Source organism: Pelophylax lessonae (genome assembly GCF_965119305.1).
Source record: "Pelophylax lessonae genome assembly, chromosome: 5".
In the NCBI taxonomy this organism is placed as follows: Eukaryota; Metazoa; Chordata; class Amphibia; order Anura; family Ranidae; genus Pelophylax; species Pelophylax lessonae.
Window position 1 is genome coordinate 278,300,411 of NC_138772.1, and position 23,155 is coordinate 278,323,565.

Below are 23,155 nucleotides of genomic sequence, written 5' to 3' on the forward strand. Positions count from 1 at the left end.
ACTAGTCCCAGCCAATCCCTGTGGACAACTTGCATTCTGGGAACCACTGGAACTGTTTTTTCACTCTTTGTTCATCTTCCCGTACTTCCTGTACCCCCAAGCATTCCTGGGGCAGTCAGTAGGCCAGCCTTGCTTGGCCTATAGGATGGGGACTGCTATACAGTACAGACCAAAAGTTTGGACACACCTTCTCATTCAGAGTTTTCTTTATTTTCATGACTATGAAAATTGTAGAGTCACACTTCAAGAGGTAGTTACCTGAAATGGTTTTCACTTCACAGGTGTGCCCTGTCAGGTTTAATAAGTGTGATTTCTTGCCTTACATGGGGTTGGGACCATCAGTTGTGTTGTGCAGAAGTCAGGTGGATACACAGCTGATAGTCCTACTGAATAGACTGTTAGAATTTGTATTATGGCAAGAAAATAGCAGCTAAGTACAGGAAAACGAGTGGCCATCATTACTTTACTTTAAGAAATGAAGGTCAGTCAGTCCGAAAAATTGGGAAAACTTTGAAAGTGTCCCCAAGTGCAGTCACAAAAACCATCAAGCGCTACAAAGAAACTGGCTCACATGCGGACCGCCCCAGGAAAAGAAGACCAAGAGTCACCTCTGCTGCAAAGGATAAGTTCATCCCAGTCACCAGCCTCAGAAATCGCAGGTTAACAGCAGCTCAGATTAGAGACCAGGTCAATGGCACACGGAGTTCTAGCAGCAGACACATCTCTAGAACAACTGTTAAGAGGAGACTGTGTGAATCAGGCCTTCATGTCCATGACCGTCCACAAACGGTCAACATCAAATTTAACCCGAACTTGAGCCTTTCTGCAAAGAAGAGTGGGCAAATATTGCAAAGCCTAGATGTGCAAAGTTAGCAGACATATCTCAACAGACTAAAGGCTGTAATTAAAGCAAAGGGTGGTTCAACAAAATACTGACACAAGGGGGTGATCCTCCTTCAGTGATTTCTGTTTTTATTTATTTTCTATATATTTTTTGTGACATGTTGGTGTTATATCTTAAGCCCCATACACACGCACAGATTGTTGGCCAACCGATCGGCCGTCTTTTGTCCAGTGTTTGTTGGTTGAAATGTGCTCTAGACTTGCACTGGACTTTTGTTGGCCAACAAAAACCAACTTCAGAAGTGATGTCATGTGATGGTTGACTTTCCGTGTGTTTTTTCTTCTCTGAGCATGCCCAGTCTTGCTCATCTGATTTTTGTCTGCCAAAATCTGTACTGACTGAGGAACAATCGGCCGTTCTGTTGTTGGCCAACAAAAATTTTATAGCATGCACACCAGATTTTTTTTGGCTGAAAATTCGCAGTTGGTTGTCGGAAGCATTATACTAACAAGCCTACAATCGGCCGATCGGACGCTGGCCGACAATTTACGGGCAACAATCTGTGCGTGTGTACGGGGCTTAATACTTTGATGTTATAGGTTCCAATGACTAAATACAGCTAGATAAAACAAAAACTGTGTCGGCCTTCATTTCAGGCTGCAAAACAACAAAATGCAATTTTTTTTTTCCCATACCTTCTGTATGTACCATCGTTTTTAGACTGTAGAACTAAATATACACTTATTTGGTGGTGTTTATATATATATATATATATATATATATATATATATATATAGCAAAGACGTCTATCAGAATATATATTGTGTATATATTTTTGTATATAATATATATTTTATTGCCAGTTGCAGCCTGTGTCACACCCCTCCAGCCTGTGTCTTAGACTAGGAGGGGGGTGAAGTCTCCATCTATTAAGATGTGATATCCCACCCCATTGTGTATAGCAATGTTTCTCAAGCTTTTTTCAGTCAAGGCACCCTTTAAAATCTTGCATAATCTTGAGGCACCATATTCTAAAATGTAAAAAACGAAACTAATAATTTTGCATAGCACAGCAACATGCACCCAACATTAGAGGTGATTTATTTTTCCAAAGCAAACCCACCTTTGCACACCGGTACTGACTAATCCGGGTTCTCTTCCTCCGCTAAAGTGACCCCAATAGTGATGAACAAGGGTGTCATGCAGGCACCTGACATCCTCCCTCATTGATTGTTAGGACACTGGAGGCTGGAATGGCACAGGGAAAAAGTATTGAAAACATGAAGAAAGGGAGGTGTAAAAGGCATGGCAAGTCAAGACACCAGCTGAAATCTATCAGTATATGGAAAGTAATCCTGCCCCAGAATTCATATCAGCTGGTTCAGTCTCAACTGATGGCCTATAAAAAGGTGTCTCATTACCAAGGTATCACACAAGAAACATCTCATGATGAGTAAAAGCAAAGAGCTTAGCAACCCTATTGTTGCAAAGCATACTGATGACATTGGTTACAGAAGGATTGCTAAACTTCTGAATGTTTTAGTGAGCAATGTTGGGGCCATAATCTGGAAGTGGAAAGAACATAATTTCACCATAAACCGCTCCTCACAAGATTTTTGACAGAGCATTGAAAATTATCAGAAGAGTTGTCCAAGAGCCAATGACCACTTGTGGAGAGCTTCAGAAAGACCTGGAATTAGCAGGTACAATTGTTTCAAAGAAAACAATAAGTAATGCACTTAGCCGCCATGGCCTGTATGCACACTCACCACGCAAGACTTCATTGCTGAAGAAAAAGCATGTTGAAGCTCGTTTAAAGTTTGCTGCACAGCATTTAGACCAGTGTTTCTTGACCTTATTTTTTAGTCAAGGCACCCTTTAAAATTATGGACAGTCTTGAGGCACCCTCCAAAATTATGGACAGTCTTGAGGCGCCCTATTCCAAAATGTAATAACTATTATGATAGATTTACATAATGCAGCAACATCAATACACATAGGAGACCCAGCATTAGAGGGGATTTATTCTTCCAAAGCAAATACGGTTTTGCAAACTGGTACTGACCAGTATTCCAATGTTTACCTTCTTTCTGTTTTTCTCACTATCACTCAGCTAATGAGCCCCAAAGCTAATGGAGAGGGTCAAGTCAAGCAAAGATGATATGCAGGCAACTGACATCCTCCTTATCAATTAATTAATTGTTCAATAGGAGGTTGGCAGCTAGAATGCTGTGATGGAGTACAATGAAAACCTGTGGCTTTGTGCAACTAAAAGGCAGGTTTCATCCACCCACCGGCTTGTATAAAATTTTGTGGCCTTTTGCCAAGGCACCCTTGAAGAAACCTCAAGGCACCCTGCTTGAAAAAGGCTTGTGTAAAGCTTGTTAGTGGGCATGGAGGAGAAAGGAGGTAGTGGGCTGTCATTTACTGCTGTATATATGCCAACACGTTTGTGATTCTGTAGTCATATGGACTGCTCAGATGTGATCAGGAGGAAATGCTCGGCATAGAAACTCTCTGAAAACTGAGCATGTGCAGAGCTGCCAACACTGCTTTGCAAAATCCCTTGGACAGGAGGACAGCAGGATCAACCAGGTTTTTTTTGCAGAATATAGAAAACAAATCTCATAGTGACTCAGTCAGTATGCACAGAATGTAATGCACAATTTATTGATAGTTTTCTCAAGTCGCCTTTCAGGACAGCACCTGGAGAGAGCTCAGCTCCGCCCACTTTACAGGAAACACTTCAAGATAAAAACTCCTCCTCTTCCACCATGCCTCAGTTGTTGTTTTCTCCGCCATGCATGGAAGCACTTTTAGGAGCTTGGTTGGGGCTGCGCTCTCTCCACAGGGAGAGGTGTAGTATTGCCCATGGTTGTATTTTAGGAAGACCATCCCAGCTCCCCTCCCTGAATCAGCAAAGGGGGTACGCTCCGGAGCCACTAACCTCGCTCGCTCGGGGAGAGCAGAGATCCATCGGTGGGTACAGCCTGGGTGTCAGGGGCCGCGGTTGGGCTGATCGAACAGTCAGCGGTGAAAGTCATTTTTTTTTTTTTTTTTTTTTAATTTCCCGCATTTCGGCCCTGATCCCGGAAGACGCAGCGGCGTCCGTTCCGGTAGGCGGACCGCCGATGGAGGCGTGACGGCTTTGAGCTCCGGCCGTCGGAACGCAGGGGTCAGTTGGCAGGTCAGAGGCCGGTGCCTTCCGCTTCCGGTCAACAGTGGGCGACGCAGAGAAGCGGTATTTAGATGCAAGGAGAGAATCTGTCAGCACGCTGCACCTTTTCAGCATGGAAGAAAGGACTGCAGTATCGGTGGAAGCAGGCACTGTAAACACCGGCCAGGCTCAGGTAGGAGAGGTACAGCGGTGTATCTTATTTCCTTACTATTGAGCTTTTTTGTATTTGTTGTATCCTCCTTGGGAGTCCTGCCCTGCAGTACTGAATGTTTATCTCAGTCAAGCAGGATGTGCGTTTCTGGGAATCCTTTTTCTTTACAGTGGGTCACTATTTTCCTTTATCAAATCACAGTGGTGGTCTTTTTGTTAAAGGTATTTTTTGTTGGGGATCCATGGTGGCTTCTCTCTTATAGGTTAAAGCCACAGTGAAAAGAAACCCCAACGCCAGGAAGGAAGTGTCCTGCTTGTAAAAACCCACTTGAGATTCCTGGTGAAACTTCTCTGCAGTGTTAATCCCTTTGGGTGTGGTCGATGCTCATAGGCATGAGTTCAAGGCCCAACCATGATAACACTTTGTGTGCTCACAGCTGTGTGTCATTATAAAGAGAATGTTCAGCTGAGTAGTGAATTTATCCATTTATGGCACCCTATCGTCAGATTCCCAAACAATCGGTGGAACATCCTCTCAGCCATCCACTTCTGAATCGCTGTATTAAGTGATTAAGAGGATGAAAGGGCGAATGCGCTCTTGTCTCTTAAGAATTCAGAGCGGCTGAATCCTCTAGATATAAATTGTCATTTAAAGATCTGGGAGTGATTTATTCCACGTTTGAAATGGCATGATGGAAAATGTCTTTCCGGGCCATAAGGTCATTACAGAGTCCTTTGAAAAGAATGGAAGGGCCCAGAGGGGTCTCTTTTTTTTTTTCTAAAATCTCTAAAAAGGAGGTTTTCCTGTGAAGGGGATCAGACACATTTGTGGAACAAAAAACCCAGAGGCGGTTTTCTCCCAGGTGTCTTGTCGCACGGAGGTGGCGTTGGAGGATATGAGGATATTAAAGACGCCATGGATAAAAGGGCAGATTCTCTCCTTAAGAAGGCTGGAGATTCTACTACATCCAGCCTAAAAGCCGGCCATGGCCTCCACGGTCGTAGCCAGAAATCTAGAGTGGTGGCTCGACCAGCTCAAGGGACATGTGGAGGCTGGTGCAGCAAGGAAAGATCTCCTGGAGTCTTTCCTGCTGATCCTAAAAGCAGTAAAATACATGGCTGAGGCTTCTGCTGAAACGATCATAATGTCTGCCAGGCGGCAGCCCTTGTCAACTCTGCTCGAAGGGCAGTTGGTTGAAAGATTGGTCGGGAGATTCAGCCTCTAAGGCCAAACTTTATTTGCCCTTTTCAGGTGACTTGCTTTTGGGACCTGAATTAGAAACTGCTTTATGGCATCTTTGGATTTGAGGGATGCTTATTTACACATCCCAATACATCGAGACTATCAGAAGTTTCCGAGGCTGGCAGTAAATCTGGGGCAATGGGTCTGGCACCTGCAGTTCAGAGCCCTCCCCTTCGTCTTTCATCCTCTCCCAGGGTGTTCACCAAAGTGATGGCAGACGCCCTAGAGCCTCTGAGGCTGAAGGGTATTTCCATTGTCCCATATCTAGACAATCTGCTAATATTTGCAGAATCCAAAAGCCAGACAAGAGAAGATAGTGAAGACCCAGATTGCCGGGGCCCAGATGCAAACCAATCATCAGGCTACAGTCAGGTCAGCCATGGCAGCTCTGGGCGTGCTCACAGCTGCTATCCCTGCTGTACAATGGGCAAGGCTACATTCTCACCTCCTCCAAAGAGACATTTTGCAGAAATGGTCACATCAGGACCCTCTGGAGAAATTTGTCAAAATTTACACAAAAGCAAAAAGGTCTCGGTGGTGGAGGAATTCCAGAAATCTGGAAAAGGGTCTACAGTGGTCCTTCCATCCGAACAAACGTCTGACCACGGACGCGAGTGCCTGGGGCTGGGGAACCCACTGAGATGGTCGGACAATGCAAGGGACATGGTCCAAAACAGAGGCCAGGAGGTCTTCCAACTGGCGGAAGTTGAAAGCCATCTTCCTAGGTCTAGTGTCCTTTCAACAGGCAGTCAAGGGCCATCATGTCCAAGTTCTCTCGGACAAAATGACAGCGGTAGCTTGTGTGTCAAAACAAGGAGGCACAAGAAACAGACAGCTTTCAGATCTGGCAATCACGTTGCTCTCCTGGGCGGAGAAAAATCTGGCCTCCTTGTCAGCTGTTCACCTAAAGGGATTACAAAACCTTCTGGCAGATTTACTGAGCAGAAGAAAAGTACTGGAATCAGAATGGAGTCTGAACCAGAAAGTATTTTTGGAGATAATGGAAGCCTGGGGACTTCCCCAGATAGATCTGTTCGCTTGTCAACAGAATGCCAAGATCCAAAAATTATTTTCCCTCCACAGGGAAGATCAGGCCTGGGGCTTGGATGCTCTAGCTCATCCATGGGACTTCCCTTTGTCTTATGCATTTCCCCCATTTCAACAAATTCCATTAGTTCTCAAGAAATTCAGGGAGGAAAAGACAAATTTAATCACACCTTTTTGGCCAAAAAGGCCTTGGTTTGCTCTCCTGATGAATCTGGCCTTGCAGCCTCCTTGGAAGCTGCAAGACAGGAGAGATCTACTAACACAGGGGAACCTGTTTTATCCAGAGTTAGACCGTTTACAGCTGACAGCGTGGTTTCTGAGGAAGACCTCCTAAGAGCCAGAGGCTTGTCAGACAAGGTCATCTCTAGTAGGAAGAAGGTGACCGGGGGACATTTATATGAAAGTCTGGAAAAAGTGTAACTCCCGGTGTTCCAGCAAAAATTTTGAGATTAAAAGTTTAATTTCAGTGCTGGAGTTTCTCCATGAAGGAGTGGAGAAAGGACTGGCAGCCAGCACTTTAAAAACGCAAGTGGCAGCTCTTTCAGTTTTTTTTTTTCGAAAAAAAAAAAAAAAAACATTGTCACAAGAGACTTTAGTTATTAGATTTTTCAAGGCACTAGCCCAAAATAGGCCAGTAGCACTTAAAAGTTTCCCGAAGTGGGATCTGTCCATTGTTTTACAAGGTTTAACTAAGTTTCCTTTCGAACCCTTAAAAGTGGCTTCACTGAAAAATTTTGGTTTTGAAAACTATCTTCCTGATAGCTATAACCTCGGCCAGAAGAATTAGTGAAATTCAGGCCCTCTCAGTATCAGACCCCTTTCTGACAGGTTTTTCAGATCGAGTTGTGCTGCGTACAGACCCAGCATTTCTTCCAAAGATTGCTTCATCTTTTCATAGGTCACAAAAAAATTGTGTTACCAACTTTCTCCTCCTCTCCTAAAAATACTCGTGAGGAATCCTTTCACACATTGGATGTGAGGAGATGTTTGCTTCAGTTCCTCCTCGTAACTAAAGAATTTAGAAAATCAAATGCATTATTTGCTGTCTTCTTGGGATCTCGCATATGAGAAAAAGCATCCAAGAGCACTCTAGGCAGATGGCTCAGATGGGCTATCGAACAAGCTTATGTAGCTCAAGGTGAAGAACCTCCAGAAGGCATTCTAGCACATTCCAAAAGGTATGTGGCAACCTCATGGGCTGAAAGGGCCGGCGCTTCGCCTGAACAGATCTGCAAGGCAGCTACCTGGTCCAGTTTCTCAACCTTCCTAAGACACTACAGGTTGGACTTGTTGTCGGCTCAGGATCAAGCCTTCGGCAGAAAGTTTCTGCAGGCAGTGGTCCCACCCTAAGTGTAAGTTACTCACTTATCCTCTCCAGGTGCTGTCCTGAAAGGCGACTTGAGAAAACCTAAGTTACTTACCGGTGACGGTATTTCTAAGAGCCTTTCAGGACAGCAGCAGCTACCCTCCCTGGTTTGGTTTATAATATACTGTAAATGTTTAACCTACGGTAGTTGTTGTTTATGTTCTATTTTCCAGCATGTCGGAGGTTACTCTAAACAACTGAGGCATGGTGGAAGAGGAGGAGTTTTTATCTTGAAGTGTTTCCTGTAAAGTGGGCGGAGCTGCGCTCTCTCCAGGTGCTGTCCTAAGGCTCTTAGAAATACCGTCACCGGTAAGTAACTTAGGTTTTTTATGTGGGTTTAGTGACACTTTAGCTGCAATATAAAGATGTGATTTAGTGTACAATTAAAAGCAGAAGAAAGCACAACAACATTTTTTTTTTTGTTTAATTTTTTAACACACCTCTGCTACTTTAATGTTTTGTTTTTGTTCAGATGTGAAAGAAAAGCAGTGTGAAGACTTCTGTATACTGCAACATTCAAACCGGTAAGAGGTTATTTAAAAATTGCTCCCCAAATGTAATAGTTTGATTTGGAAATTTACTACTTCATGCTCTAAGAACCTACTGCACTGAGATTATGATGTATCTGTTACAAGTCGTGGCAAGTTCTTATTGCATTCCTGTCATCTGCATGCCTTCCACATCCTGCTGACCATTTCTCAAATAGATCACACTTACCTGAAATTTAGCACTGGATCTTTTTAGTGCACAATTTTTCTTGAGAATCATCTACCAACTCTTTTATGCATATGAGCCATGAACCCCATAGAAATATTTGAAAATTCCCAGGATTCTCCTTGTTTTGCCTCATATCTTTGTAAAAATGTATGACATGTTTTGTATCCAGGCATATACTGTATGGGCTTATCAGACAACATCATGCAACAACTTATGTCCCAACCATATATATGTGTTTTTTTTTTTTTTTTTTTTGGGCCGACCAACGTTTAGGCTCATCTAGACCTATTCTATGTTCCAAGTTTTCTCGATTGCCGTTTGTGATCCTGACTCCAGTGCATAAGTTGTCCTTGCAACGACTTGTTATACAATGTTGTCATGCTCACAATGTACACTGTCTTGGTTCTGTATTTACCCTCCTTTTTTATCATAAAAACCTTATTGGTACTAGAAAACCCCCAAGAATATGTGTGGATGGTCCTTCAATTGAATACTATGAAAGTTGCAGTGTGCATGCACAAGGAGAGTACTACGATAGTTTTACGAAAAACGCAGTTTGATCTTTGAAAGGCCATAAAGCTAAGAGCTCTAGAGGGATGACATTTAAGTAAATATAACCCATTAGAGAAAATTTTAGTACTGTGAGGGAGGCACTCAAAAGATAAAAGCAATACAAGGGCACTTATCCTGAAGAAATATCTAGTAATGAGTACCTATCCACATGTGAAAAGCAGTTCTGTATTGCTCTCAAAACTATTAAACTTTGTACATAGGCATAATGCTGTTTTTTTTTTTTTTTTTTTTTTAATTTAATTCAAAAATGTCCCCCTTTTTTTTTTTATTTATTTTTATTTTTTTTTAGAATATGTGTAATTACACTGGCCGAATGTCATCCAGTTCTTCAGAGTGGGAAAACCATTTCCAATATTAATTATCAAATAAGCGCCAACTGCAGCAGATTGCAGAACAAAGTGTCAGGGAAGTCCAAACGGGTAAGTGTGTTCAGTCTTTCCCACTCATGTTTATTTTTAATTTGTCAGCTATTCAGTACCGTGCAGGGCAATCTATTTCTAAATCTAAGCTGTATTTGTATGATTCTTCTTCAGCAGTATATTTAGTTAGGTAAGCAATTGCACATAGTTGGTCAGCTCTACAGAGCTATTAATACTTTTATAGTAATATCCCACAACTACACAGACAATTTAAAAATGAACTTAAATAGCAGCTAAATAGACAGACAGGCTCTGATTCTCTCTCAGAAAGTTGATTAGATTAGACTGGCACTCCCTTTTTTTCTCATAGTGTTAAAGAAGGGTAATACAGTGGGTATATATACAGTGGGTATAGAAAAGAATCGCCCCCTTTTTATAATCGCATATTGTTCCTTTGCAGCCTGAAATAAAGGCAAACTGTTTTTTTTTTTGTTTTATTCAGTGCAATTTATAACATCCAAGTGAAAGATATAACACCAACATGTCAGAAACAAATAAAAAAATAAAAAACCAAATCGGGCCAAGTTCACACTGGTGTGACATATGCTCTGACTTTGGGAGCACATGTCGCATGACGTGTATAAATCAATAGTTCCCTATGAGAAGGGAGGGCTGGGTGCTTCAAGGCAGGGGGAGGTCTGCTCCCACCCTAAAGCACCTTGCTCCTATGTTGGTGGGGACAAGGGCCTCTTCCCGACAACCCTGGGCGGTGGTTGTGGGGGTCTGCAGGCAGGGGGCTTATCGGAACCTAGAAGCCCCCTTTAAAAGAGGGGCCCCCAGATCCAAAAATAAATAAAACCAGTACACAGGTTTTTGACAAAGTCCTTTATTAAAGTATAGCTAGCTCCCGCTGTTGTTGGCTCCAGTGTGTGCCATTACTTATATAGCCATGGGGTGTGGCCATCCAGGGACGTCATCCAGAAACCCAGCCCGCTTGTGATGACATTGCCCGTGGTCGCTGGATGACGTCCCCAGATGGCCACGCCCCATGGCTATGTAAGTAATGGCACATGCCAGAGCTAACACAACAGCAGGAGCTAGCGTCAGGAGAAGACATGAGGAGGCAGAAGAACCAGGGGAAGAAGACATATCGGAGCTATACTTAAATAAAGGACTTTGTCAAAACCCGTATACTGGTTTTATTTATTTTTACACTTTTTTGGGTGACTGAGTAGAGGTACACTGTAACCCATACTCATTCACATAGGGTGGGGGCTGGGATCTGGGGTCCCCTCTGTTAAAGGGGCTTCCAGATTCTGATAAGCCCCTGCCCGCAGACCCCCACAACCACTGCTCAGGGTCGTCGGGAAGAGGCCCTTGTCCCCAATGTTGAGGGCATGTGGCCTAGTATGGTTCATAAGGAGGGGGCTGCTTGCAAACCCCGCCCACCCACTTTCCTCAATTGCTGGGCTGCATGCATGGTGTAATGTCTCGGCTGTGTGTTGCCTGAGGTACACAGCTTCACATCAAGTAATAACCAAATCTCAATGAAAGAAGCGCTGGTTTCTTTAACTGATGCAACCTTTACTGAGATATAATCCATACATGTGCCTTTACATATGAATAAGTAGATATGTGGGGGACATGAGAGTGCATATGATAGTGAAAGTGATATTGATATTGTGAGGTAAAACTGTAAAACAAACATATGAAAGACAGGTATAAGTATGGCTATTCAACATCCTACATTATACACAGTTATACAGAAGATAGGGACTAACTAACATGTGCTTACTACATACTGGAACACATATTATCTATACAAATGTCTAGCATCCCTCTACACAGGCTGAATAAGCAAATACTTTACTTACAAGCTTTTGGTGTTCATCAGGTTTGCAATAGATTAGCTTCAGAAGTCCTAAGGAAGGGTCTGTTCCCTATGGTGGCTCCGGCTGGAATGCATAGACAAGTTTAGACTTGCCCAAGGCAGTAGGGAGAAGACCCGCTCCTAGGCTACAAGAAAATGGAGGGTCTTAAAGGGACAGACACTGCCAAGTACAAGATATACAGTGCGAAGGCAGCACACACGGATAAGGGTCCGGCATGAATTTGGGAGGGGGGGGGGCATGCGTTTTTTTTTTTTTTTTTTTTTTGGGGGGGATTTTTTTGGCGTGGGGTGTTCCTTTAAAATCCATAAGATAAGGCTCTGTTATGGTTTTGTGGGGGGGGCTCCCTCGAGGTTCATACCAGACCCAAAGGGCCTGCTGTTGTCAGATCCCCTTAATTGAAGTCGCATGGAAGTTGGACATGAAGTCGAAGGGGAAGTTGTTGTCGGAGCAGTGTGAACCCGACCTCAGAGTTGGAAAACTGATCACTTCCTCCTAAAAATAACTTGTAAATGCAAGCTAGGTGTAGCTAATCACCTCCTTAATGGCACACCCAACTATTTGACTTTCAGTTGTGATCAGCTGTGGTCATTTTGATTAGCTCAGTATGAAAAAAATTTTCATACCCCATACATTTTCTTCCCTGATAGTGCAACTGAAGCAAACGATCAACTATGGGTGGCAAGGCACTGTCAAAAGATCCCCAGGATATAGCTGTGTACAGACACAAGTCAGGAGATGGATACAAAAAAATTCAAAGGCTTTATCAATGCCTAGAAGCACAGTGAAGTCTATTATTAAGAAGTGGAAGGTATTTGGTATAACATAGAGCTTCACCGACTCAGGACGTCGCTACAAACTGGATGAAAGAGCGAGGAGGAAACTGGTCAGAGAGGCTATCAAGAGGCCTACAGCAACTCTACTGCCCTCTTCCAGTAAGTTGTTAATGGGAAGAAGGTTTACCTTCCACATGACAATGACCCAAAGCACACAGTAAAAATGACCACAGTGGTTGAAGGAAAAAAAAAAAAGGTGAATGTCCTTGAAATTGAGAACATTGAAAATCTGTGAAATGACTTGAAGACTGCAGTCCACGAACAGTCAGCAATAAATTTAACTAAAATTGAGCAGTTCTGCAAAGAAGAGTGAGCAAATATTGCAAAGTTAGTAGAGAAATATCCCAACGGACTAAATGCTGTAAATAAAGCCTAACCTGGTTCAACAAAATACTGAAACAAGGGGGTGATCTTTTTCCAACTTTTATTTTTTCTGACATGCCTGTCTTATATCTTTCACTTTGATGTTTATAAGTCTTTATTTCAGGCTGCAAAGCAACAAAATGTTATTTTAAAGGGGGGGTGATTATTTTCTATACACACTGTAAATACAAAGATATTAGTGAGAGTCTTTGTACAAAAACTTCATTATCTGCAGATACTGAGTAGTCAAAATAGGATCTCCAAATAAGGGATTTTCAAAACTGTGCTGAGAGCAACTTATTAAACGGTAATATCTATAAAGAATGCAATTTGCCTACACTATGGAACTGGCTTTGCTGAAATAAGTTTTTTATAATCTGTGAACAACATAATGATTGTTGCAGTTGATGAACAAATGGAGTCTTATTGGCAGGGCAGCCATCAGAAATTTGCAAAGCTTTAGACCTCAGTTCCCCCGGGCCTGATCACCAACATTCCCCAGGGCCTGCCCACTGGCCATCCCACTGAATCCTTCAGTTCACCCGCTTTTATTATAACACTCCTACAACTGAATATATGAAAATAAAGTGTATTCCAAGTCATCAGTGCTTTCAAGATTTAACATCCCCCGCAGTGTAATCCACCAAGTAGAATTCCCTAAGTGTAATGCCCCAATTTATTCCCTTAAGTTTGAATCCTCCTAGTGTAAACCCCCCCCCCCCCTCCAAATAAAATTTCTCCAGTGTACTGCACCACTGTGCAAATCTCCCCGAGTGTAAAAATCTATCCAATGTAACCTATGAGCATTGTAACCCAATGTACTCAGTTTAAATATCTAGTCCTATTACAGACCTCAGATCAGCACGGCTTTCTCAACAGTTGCCCCTCCTCCTGTCACTCCTGAGGCTGCCTGTCACGATAATAGAGAGGATAATTTGCAACACCGGTCTCCAGGGGATATGTGGGGCAACCTCATGGCAACCTTGCTTATTGGGAAGTCCCTGGAATTTGGTCATTTATAGCCATCAAAGTAGGTTACACACATAGTATGGAGCACATGTATAGATCATTGTGATCAGTTATATTTTCAAATGGGACACTTCAGGGGAGATTGCTCTTAGTTTTTTAACACACCACTCTGGCAAACTCACATTTATTAAATAAGGCTAATATAAGGCTCAATTAACATTCATTGTGAAGTGTTTATTTAGATCCGTATGCAAACACTGTTCAGATCATATATATATATATATATATATATATATATATATATATATATATATCTCAAACTAAAGTTCACTGTATTTATTTTGCTTTATACAACTATTTTTTGACTATACAATATTCCAAACAAGTCCAAATGTCTATATACATCACAAATGTGTAGCATTTTGTTCCTCAATGTTCATCTAGTTGTGGGCTTTTTTTAAGACCAAATGAAGCCCAGAGCATCTATGCACATAATGTGTAGCAATTCTTATTGGTCAAAGCAACATGTTGATCATCCACATAGGGAATCCTGATATAGAGTGAATAGACTTGGTCCTTTTAAAAGCAGTATAATGGGTTCTCTAATAATGCCTCCTGTTATTGAATCCTATCTGTTTCAAATTTGAATTGTCTGTAAGTGCCGGTTCACATTATTGCGGCTGCGGAGATCGCATGTAATTCGGAGCGCACTGCTCCTTCATTACATGCGATCTCATGTGCGGATGCGAATTCAGCCATACACTTTGTATGGCTGAATTCGCACTGCATCCGCACCAAAGACGCACAGGACCCTTTTTTTTCAGCCGCATCAGGATCGGATCGCACAGTGGTTCACACTTGTGCAATCCGATCCTGTGCGAACTGTCAGATCGCACTGCGATATGCGATCAAACTGGGGGTGACGTTAACAATTAATTGACACCCCCTGCGTATCGCATATGGCAGTGTGAACTGCCAGATGTGCGGATGCGATGCGGGAACAGGCTGCGAGTTCGCTGCCTTCCCGCATCGCACAAGTGTGAACCGAGCCTAATGGTTGACGCGCTTGTTTTTTCTTTATGTCAATAAAAAATATTTTCACCTCTAAAAGCAGTATAATGGGTCAGTCTTGCTCATCTCCAGGTTCAGAAGTGGAAACGGTGTCCCAACATAGAGAGAGTCTTGGTCATGGGGTGTTTCAATAATGCTCTCATATTAGTTCCAATTGAGTCTTAAAACGGGGGGTCCTTGGACACAGAAATCTTGCTGACTTCTTTTGCTTTCAATGCTTCGTCAGAGAAGTCCGTAATTATGCTTTCCAAGCTTTAGTTTAAACACAACTACTGGCATGAACGCCAAAACAAAAAGCCCCTCTCCTCCTTTCTGTGGAGTCTATGCTCGGAAAAATCTACTAATCACGGCAGGAATAATTTTTTACACTGAATATCACAGAGGAATATGTTTGGGACTTTACACGTAATAGTTTCACTGTATAGTGTTCAATCGTTTTGCGTTTACTTTATAAGGTGTGGACCTTTTTATAAGAAGCATTTCCTCTTAATTTTAATATTTCCTATTGCATATTACTTTAGAGCAAGCGTTGTTGCCTGCATAGAGCATATCACTCCTGCAGACTTTATAGCATTGTTTAATATAGGTGTTGGGATTTGGGATGCTGGATTCTTTTCCCATTTTAGGGAGATCCATATCTGTTTTTGATTCTTATGTGAATACACTTTTAATATCCTTTTTAAAGATTATTAAAAAGGCCGGAGAAGAGAAAAAAACAGAGCTGTACTTAATTAACCAAACAGGTTTTAGCTTTCATTTTTTGAGCTGTAATAGAAAAATGAAATGTGTAATCTTATTGGTTGTCACATACAATAGTTGCTTGGCTGTCTCTGGCCTCAGTACTTTAGGTTACTGACCTAGAATAAGCATGCAGCTAGTAAAGTCAGAGGAAAGTCTGACCTGTGGCATTCATTCTTTTTCCAGATCAGTAACTCCAAAATATTAGGCCTTTGGTTTAACATTGTAAAGTAGAGAGAATTTTGCCCTATCCCTTTTAAGTGTATGAATTAGTGAATAAGTGCAGTAAAGCAAATATGTCTTAAACTACTGATACATGAAATCGCAAATGAGTGCAAAATAAGCAATAAATAAAATCCAAAATAAATGCAAATTAATAAAATACAAAAGTCCCCTGATATAATACAAAGTCCTTGTGGAATAAATGGTGAATAAATTGCTCAGTGCTGCAAAAATTCTATTTGACAGTGCTTCTGTGCTCAAACGGGCTCCTTTGAGGAAAAAAAGAGGGGGGTCGCTTACCAAAAAGAGTTGATCCCGAATTACAGAGATCGAGATAGCACAAACTCCATCACCTGGCAAGAAGCTCCCACTGGCAACAAATTCCTGATTGTATATTTCATCAGCAAACTGCAATGGACTATGGGAACCAGCCCTTATGGCATCAGAAATTCAGTCTCCGCAACGGCATGTCTGAGATATAAGCAGGGAAAACTCTCCTAGTGCAATATAGCCAAAGTATCTTTGTTTAAAAAAATAAAAATAAAAAAAAGCTACACTTGCATTTAGGCAGTATTTAAAATATATCAATTTAAAAAACGCGCCGGTCGCGGTGTCTCCTGACCCGCCAGCATGTGATGACATCACACACACTCTGCCTATCTTTGGTAGTCTTTTGTAATAAACATGGCTGGTAACTAGTATTTTCAAAAGCAGCGTCAACTAATGACACACTATTTGTTTTCCCGTCACAGATTTCCTTTGTAAAAAGGATTAAGTGCATCACAGTAGGCAGATGGTAATAGGGCAGTGGAAATCGGGGGCTAGCCAGAGGGAAAGTGTCTGAAAATGCACTTGCCTTTAATAGCTACCTGTCTGCAAAATCTGTTGATTAAGGTTCCCCTGCATGATGCCCTTTTAATCTACATTCCCCCCTAGCTGTCATACTAGGCTCTCGCTGACCGCTACTGTCCCCACCGACAATCAAACCAGACATGGTGGTTCAGCTATGGTGGTTAACAAAGCTGAATCTTTAGCCTGCAGATGGCATTACAGTTTGACAATTGTAATATGCCCTTTGTCAGCCTGAACTATAAAGTGCAGGCTTTTCATTAAAGCTTTAATGGTTTTACAGCTTTTGGTTAGTCTTTAGTTGTATCTATTTTCTGCACTCCCATCATGCTATGCATAAATAAAGACACTTTGAATATTTGATTGTTGCAAATTCATGATATGAAAAATGTAACCAATCTGCTATTTCTAAATTCCCCCCCCCCCCCCATTTTTTATTTTTTTTTTCAGGGAGCTCAGTTCCTAACAGAGCTTGCACCTTTATGCAGAATAACTTGTGACGATGGTGATGAATATACGATTTATAGGTATGTGTGTTTTTTTTTTTTTTTTCAACCTTGTGTCATAATTATTACATTGATTTTGTATATACGATGGTTGCAAATATTGTTAGATTAAAATAAAACTGTATAAAATCTTGTAATCAGAGTGCTTTCATACTCCCTATGGGGAACATTCCTTAATGCTAGACTGTAATGGTTTTGTGATACTTTTCTGTTACATCGTGATTATATTAAGCTTCCTAAGCTGATGCTCTATCTCTCTCTGTAATCGTGAGTGTGTGTATATGTATTAATAGGTGATATATAGGTGTGTGTGTGTGTGTGTGTGTGTGTGTGTATATATATATATATATATATATATATATATATATATATATATATATATATATATAAAATATATATTGTATATGTTTGCTGTCCCCTCAAAATAACTCAGCACACAGCCATTAATGCCTAAACTGCTGGTAACAAAAATGAGTACACCCCTAAGTGAGCATGTCCAAACTGGGTCCAAAGTGTCAATATTTTGTGTGGCCACCATTATTTTCCAGCACTTCCTTAACCCTCTTGGGTATGGTGTTCACCAGAGCTTCACAGGTTGCCACTGGAGTCCTCCTTCACTTCTCCATGATTAAATCTCGGAGCTGGTGGATGTTGGAGACCTTGCGCTCCTCCACCTTCTGTTTTGAGAATGCCCCACAGATGCTCAATAGGATTTAGGTCTGGAGACATGCTTGGCCAGTCCATCACTGTTACCTGTAGCTTCTTTAGAAAGGCAGTGGTCCTCTTAGAGGTGTGTTTGGGGTCTTTATCATGTTGGACTACTGCCCTGCGGCCCAGTCTCCAAAGGGAGGGGATCATGCTCTGCTTCAGTATGTCACAGGACATGTTGGCATTCATGGTTCCCTCAATGAACTGTAGCTCTCCAGTGCCAGCAGCACTCATGCAGCCCCAGATCATGACACTCCCACCACCATCATTAACTGTTGGCAAGACACACTTGTCTTTGTACTCCTCACCTGATTGCTGCCACACACCATCTGAACCAAATAAGTCTATCTTGGTCTCATCAGACCACAGGACATGGATCCAGTAATCCATATCCTTAGTCTGATCTGCGGGCTACCTTGTGCATCATTTTTAGAAGAGGCTTCCTGCTGGGACGACAGCCATGCAGACCAATTTGATGAGGTGTGTGGCGTATGGTCTGAGCACTGACAGGCTGACACCCCCCCCCACAAACCTTAAAACTCTGCTGTAATGGTGGCAGCACTCATTTGGCATGACGCTGAGCACATGCACTCAACTTCTTTGGTTGACCATGGCAAGGCCTATTCTGAGTGGAACCTTTCCTTTTAAACTGCTGTATGGTTATGGCCACCGTGCTGCAGCTCAGTTTCAGGGTCTTGGCGATCTTCTTATAGCCTATGCCAGTGATGGCGAACCTTGGCACCCCAGATGTTTTGGAACTACATTTCCCATGATGCACATGCACTCTACAGTGTAATTGAGCATCATGCGAAATGTAGTTCCAAAACATCTGGGGTGCCAAGAATTGCCATCACTGACCTAGGCTATCTTTATATAGAGAAACAATTCTTTTTTTCAGATCTTTAGAAAGTTCTTTGCCATGAGGTGCAATGTTAAACTTCCAGTGGCCAGTATGAAAGAGTGAGAACACCAAATTTAACACACCTGCTCCCCATTTACACCCGAAACCTTGTAACACGAAAGAGTCACATGACACCAGGGAGGTAAAATGGCTAATCTGGCACAATTTGCACATTTATATTTAGGGATGTACTCACTTTTGTTGCCAACAGTTTAGACATCAATGGCTGTGTGACAGCAAATTTACACTCTATTACAAGCTGTACACACACTGCTTTACATTGTAGCAAAGTGTAATTTCTTTAGTGTTGTCACATGAAAAGATATACTTAAAAAGTTACAAAAAATGTTAAGAGTGTACTTTTGTGAGATACTGTATATATGTACACCCCTTTTGAAAAATTAAGATTTTGATCAATATATCAATGAACACAAGAACAATTTCCAACACTTAGAAAATTGAGTTTTCTAGAACATTTGTTTAGCTCCATTACATGAAAGTAAAGTTAATAATATAACTTGGATTACAAAATTTTCCGTTTTTATCAACATAGTTGATGCAAAAATGAATACACCCCACAACATAAACGACTACATCCATCATTTTGTAAAACCCGCCCCCCCGTGATTTTGTAAGGACAGCACCAAGTCTTCTAAGTATAGAGCTGGCGACATACTGCAACATGTTTCTCTCTTCATTCTTCAAGAACGACCTCCTTTAGAGCCTGGATACTGGATGGAGAGTGATGCTTAGCTTGTCTCTTAAGAATTCCCCATAGGTGTTCGATCATTGTCCTGTTGGAAAAGTGCATGGCGGCCAAGGGCACGGAGTGATGGTAGCGTCTTCTTTTTCTATATAGAGCAGTACATCTTTGAATTCATAATGCCATCAATGATATGCAGATCCCTGATGCCAGAAGCACTCATGCAGCCCCAAAGAAGGACACTGCCACCACCATATTACACTATAGGCACTATGCATTTTTTTTTTTTTTTTTTGTCCTTTGCGATGCCATAGAGTTTTGAAGTCATCAGTTCCAAAAACACTTATCTTGGTCTCTACACCTCTAGAGTACAGAGTCCCGGTAGTCTTCTTCTTTTTTTAAACCGGGCCCTGGCAAATTCTAGGTGGGCATTTTTGGGCATGGGCTTTAGGAGAGGCTTCCATCAGAAGACGCTCTTGTTGAGGTGTTAACTTATGTGGAAGAGACTCCACACAGCATAAGTTTTACTTTAAAAGAAAAAAAATAAAAAATAAAAAAAAATGTTATGTGGATAACCTTGATGTTCCTGTGAGATGGTTGCAGTTCCATCTTTCCTAAATGTTTTTATCACTTTTGCTACAGTATTCTGACTGATAAGTAAAGCTTTTCTGTTCTTCTTGTAGCCTTCACCTTTCTTGTGTAAAGAAATTATTTTCTTTCTCAGGCCTTGTGACAGTTCTCTTCCATGTGGTACCATTACTGACAGCATGAAATGGGAAGGTGGTTTCTTTAAGTAACGCCCTTTTAAAATCAATTGTCTGTGGACTTGGCCTCCCTAATATACAAGCTTATTATCAAGCTGCTCTAATAACTCAGCTGTCCTATTCAACGGCCAAGGGATCCACAATCTTTGAGTCTCTATTGAAGCTCTCTCATGCCACCATTTTGCTGTTACCTAATGTGGCTTCTTGGCCACCTTCGCCCCCCTATTTTATGCTCTAGCGGTTTGGGATGGAGTAAAACATTGAAAACCCCTGTCCTCTCATACTCCATTGGCCTCCCCCCGCTTTGCAACCCTGAGTTCTCGCTCGGCATGACTCCGATGCCATTCCTTTGGTGGCTTAACGGGCTTTTCAGGATAGGTGACTACCTCAATTGTGACCAACCACACTCTTTACAATATTTTAAAGATAGGCTACAAATGCCCCCGAGTGAATTATTCTGACACAATCCGCTTATTTCTTTTATACGATCTAAATTCAACTTACTAAAGAGACCCTGTAAAATTAAAAATGTTGATCTTGTCAAACGAAGAACCTCCTATGGGGATGGATATCTACAGTATATGCCACTCTTACTGATCCGACCACTAAACTCCCTTTATATGTCCCAATGAGAACGGGACTTGAATACTACTTTTGAATTGTCTGACTCGCAAGATAGTGCCTATGCATTATCGATAATATCCATTAACACAATATTAATAAAAGCAAACTATAAAACACTCCTACGTAGGTATCTAGTCCCGACCAGAGTTGCAAAGATGCACCCGTCTGCATCTCCCATTTTCTTTAAGCGCTCTGGCCAGATGGGTACAATATTTCATGTGTGGTGGAAATGCCCTGTAGTCACTAGATTCTGGATTCGTGTATTTACCCATTTGTGGACCAAAAGATTTTACCCCCTTAATGACCAGGCCATTTTTTGCAATTTGGCACTTAAATTTAACTTGAATTAAACTGGTAATTGCGCAGTAATGCAATGCTGTGCCCAAATGAAATTTATGTCCTTTTTTCCCCACAAATAGAGCTTTCTTTTGGTGGTATTTGATCACCTCTGCAATTTTTATTTTTGCGATATAAACGAAAAAAGACTGAAAATTTTGAAAAATACAATTTTATACTTTTATCTAATAAACTCAATATTTGTCAGACATTTAGGCTAAAATGTATTTAGTTACATGTCTGATAAAAAGAAAAAAAAAAAATCTCAATAAGCGTATATTTATTGGTTTGCGCAAAAGTTAAAGCTTCTACAAACTATGGTGTATATACTGGAATTTATGCAGCTTTTACTTTCACTGCCTATCTCATTTCTTGAAGTGCTAAAAAGGCAGGGCAGTATAACCCCCCCCCCCCAATTACCCCTTTTTGGAAAGTAGATAACTTAAGGAATTTTCTGAGAGGCATGTTGAGCCCATTGAATAGTTATTTTTTTGGCACAGGTGTTTGTGTAAAAAAAAAATATATTTTTTTTATGGCATTTTTCAAAGTTGTCATTGAAATGATAAATTGCTCAAACATGACATGGCTATATGTTAAATAACACCCCAAAATACAATCTGCTGCTTCTCCTAAGTACGGAGATACCACATGTGAGACTTTTTGGCAGTCTAGCCGCGTACAGGACCCCGAAATCCAATCAGCCCTTCAGGTTTTCTAAGGGCGTAAATTGTTGATTTCACGCCTCACTACCTATCACAGTTTCGGAAGCCATGAAATGCCAAGACTGTACAAAACCAAACCAAATTACCCCTTTTCTGAAAGTAGACACCCTAAACTATTTCTTGAGAGGCATGTGAGTGTTTTGCAGATCTCGCCGCTTTTTGTCACAAAATTTTGAAAATTGTAAAAAAGAAAAAAAATATTTTTTTTTTCTTTTCCAAAACAAATGAGAGCTGCAAAATACTCACCATGCCTCTCAGCAAATACCTTGGGGGGTCATTTGTGGGGGTTTTGTGCTATCTTGGCATTTGATGGCCTCCAAAATTGTGATAGGTAGTGAGGAGTGAAATCAACAATTTACTCCCATAGAAAGCCTGAAGGCGGTGATTGGTTTACGGGGGTCCTGTATGCGGCTAGACTGCCAAAAAGTCTTATGCATATGGTATCCCCCGTACTCGGGAGAAGCAGCAGAATGTATTTTGGGGTGTCATTTCACATATAGCCATGGCATGTTTGAACAATATTTAATTTAATTGACAACTTTGTGTATAAAAAAAAAAAAAAAAAAAAAACATTTTTTTTAAATTTCCCAAAACTTGTGGCAAAATATAAAATATTCCATGAACTCAACATGCCTCTCGGCAAATAGTTGGAGTGTCTACTTTTCAAAATGGGGTCATTTGGGGGGTTTTGTGCTATCTTGACATTTCGGGGCCTTTTGAAACTGTGATAGGCAGTGAGGAAGTAAAATAAACAATTTACTCCCTTGGAAAACCTGAAGGCGTGATTGGTTTTCGGGGTCCCATACACAGCTAGGCTCCCCAAAGGTCTCACACATGTGGAATCCCTGTACTCGGGGGAAGCAGCAGAATGAATTTTGGGGTGTCATTCCACATATACCCATGGCATGTGTGAGTAATACATCATGTAGTGACAACGTGGAAAAAAAAAATTGTAATTTTCCCAAAACTTTTGGCAAAATATAAAATATTCCATGGATGCGACATGCCTCTCAGCAAATAGCTTGGTGTGTCTAATTTCCAAAAAGGGGTCATTTGGGGGGTGTTTGAACTGTCCTGGCATTTTATGCCCAACATTAGAAGCGTATGCCACACTTTTTTTTTTTTTTTTTTTGTTTACATGAAAATAAATATTTTTTTTACTAGAAAATTACTTTGAACCCCCAAACATTATGTATTTTTTTTTTTTTAAGTAGAGGCCCTACAGAACAAAATGGTGGGTGTTGCAAATTTTTTGTCACTAGGTATTTACGCAGAGATTTTACAAACGCAATTTTTTGGGGAAAAAAACACTATTTAAATTGAATGCATAAATACAATATATATTGCCCAATTGTTTGGTAAAATATAAAAGATGATCTTATACCGAGTACATAGATTCCAAACATGACCGGTTTTAAAATTGCGCACGCCCAGGGGCGTGGCCTGGATCTGCATGTGAACAGATGCTGGTGAGAGG

At 41.3% G+C, this 23,155-nt stretch overlaps 1 protein-coding gene across 1 annotated transcript in view; it reads left to right on the forward strand.

Moving 5' to 3' along the window:
• ABITRAM (actin binding transcription modulator) overlaps positions 1–23,155 on the forward strand; it is a 62,239-nt gene that overhangs the window by 14,550 nt on the left and 24,534 nt on the right. The window contains exons 3-5 of the mRNA XM_082259867.1: positions 8,301–8,352; positions 9,408–9,537; positions 16,865–16,941. Coding sequence (XP_082115993.1) covers positions 8,301–8,352; positions 9,408–9,537; positions 16,865–16,941 — 259 coding nt within the window. The remainder of the gene's footprint in view (positions 1–8,300; positions 8,353–9,407; positions 9,538–16,864; positions 16,942–23,155) is intronic.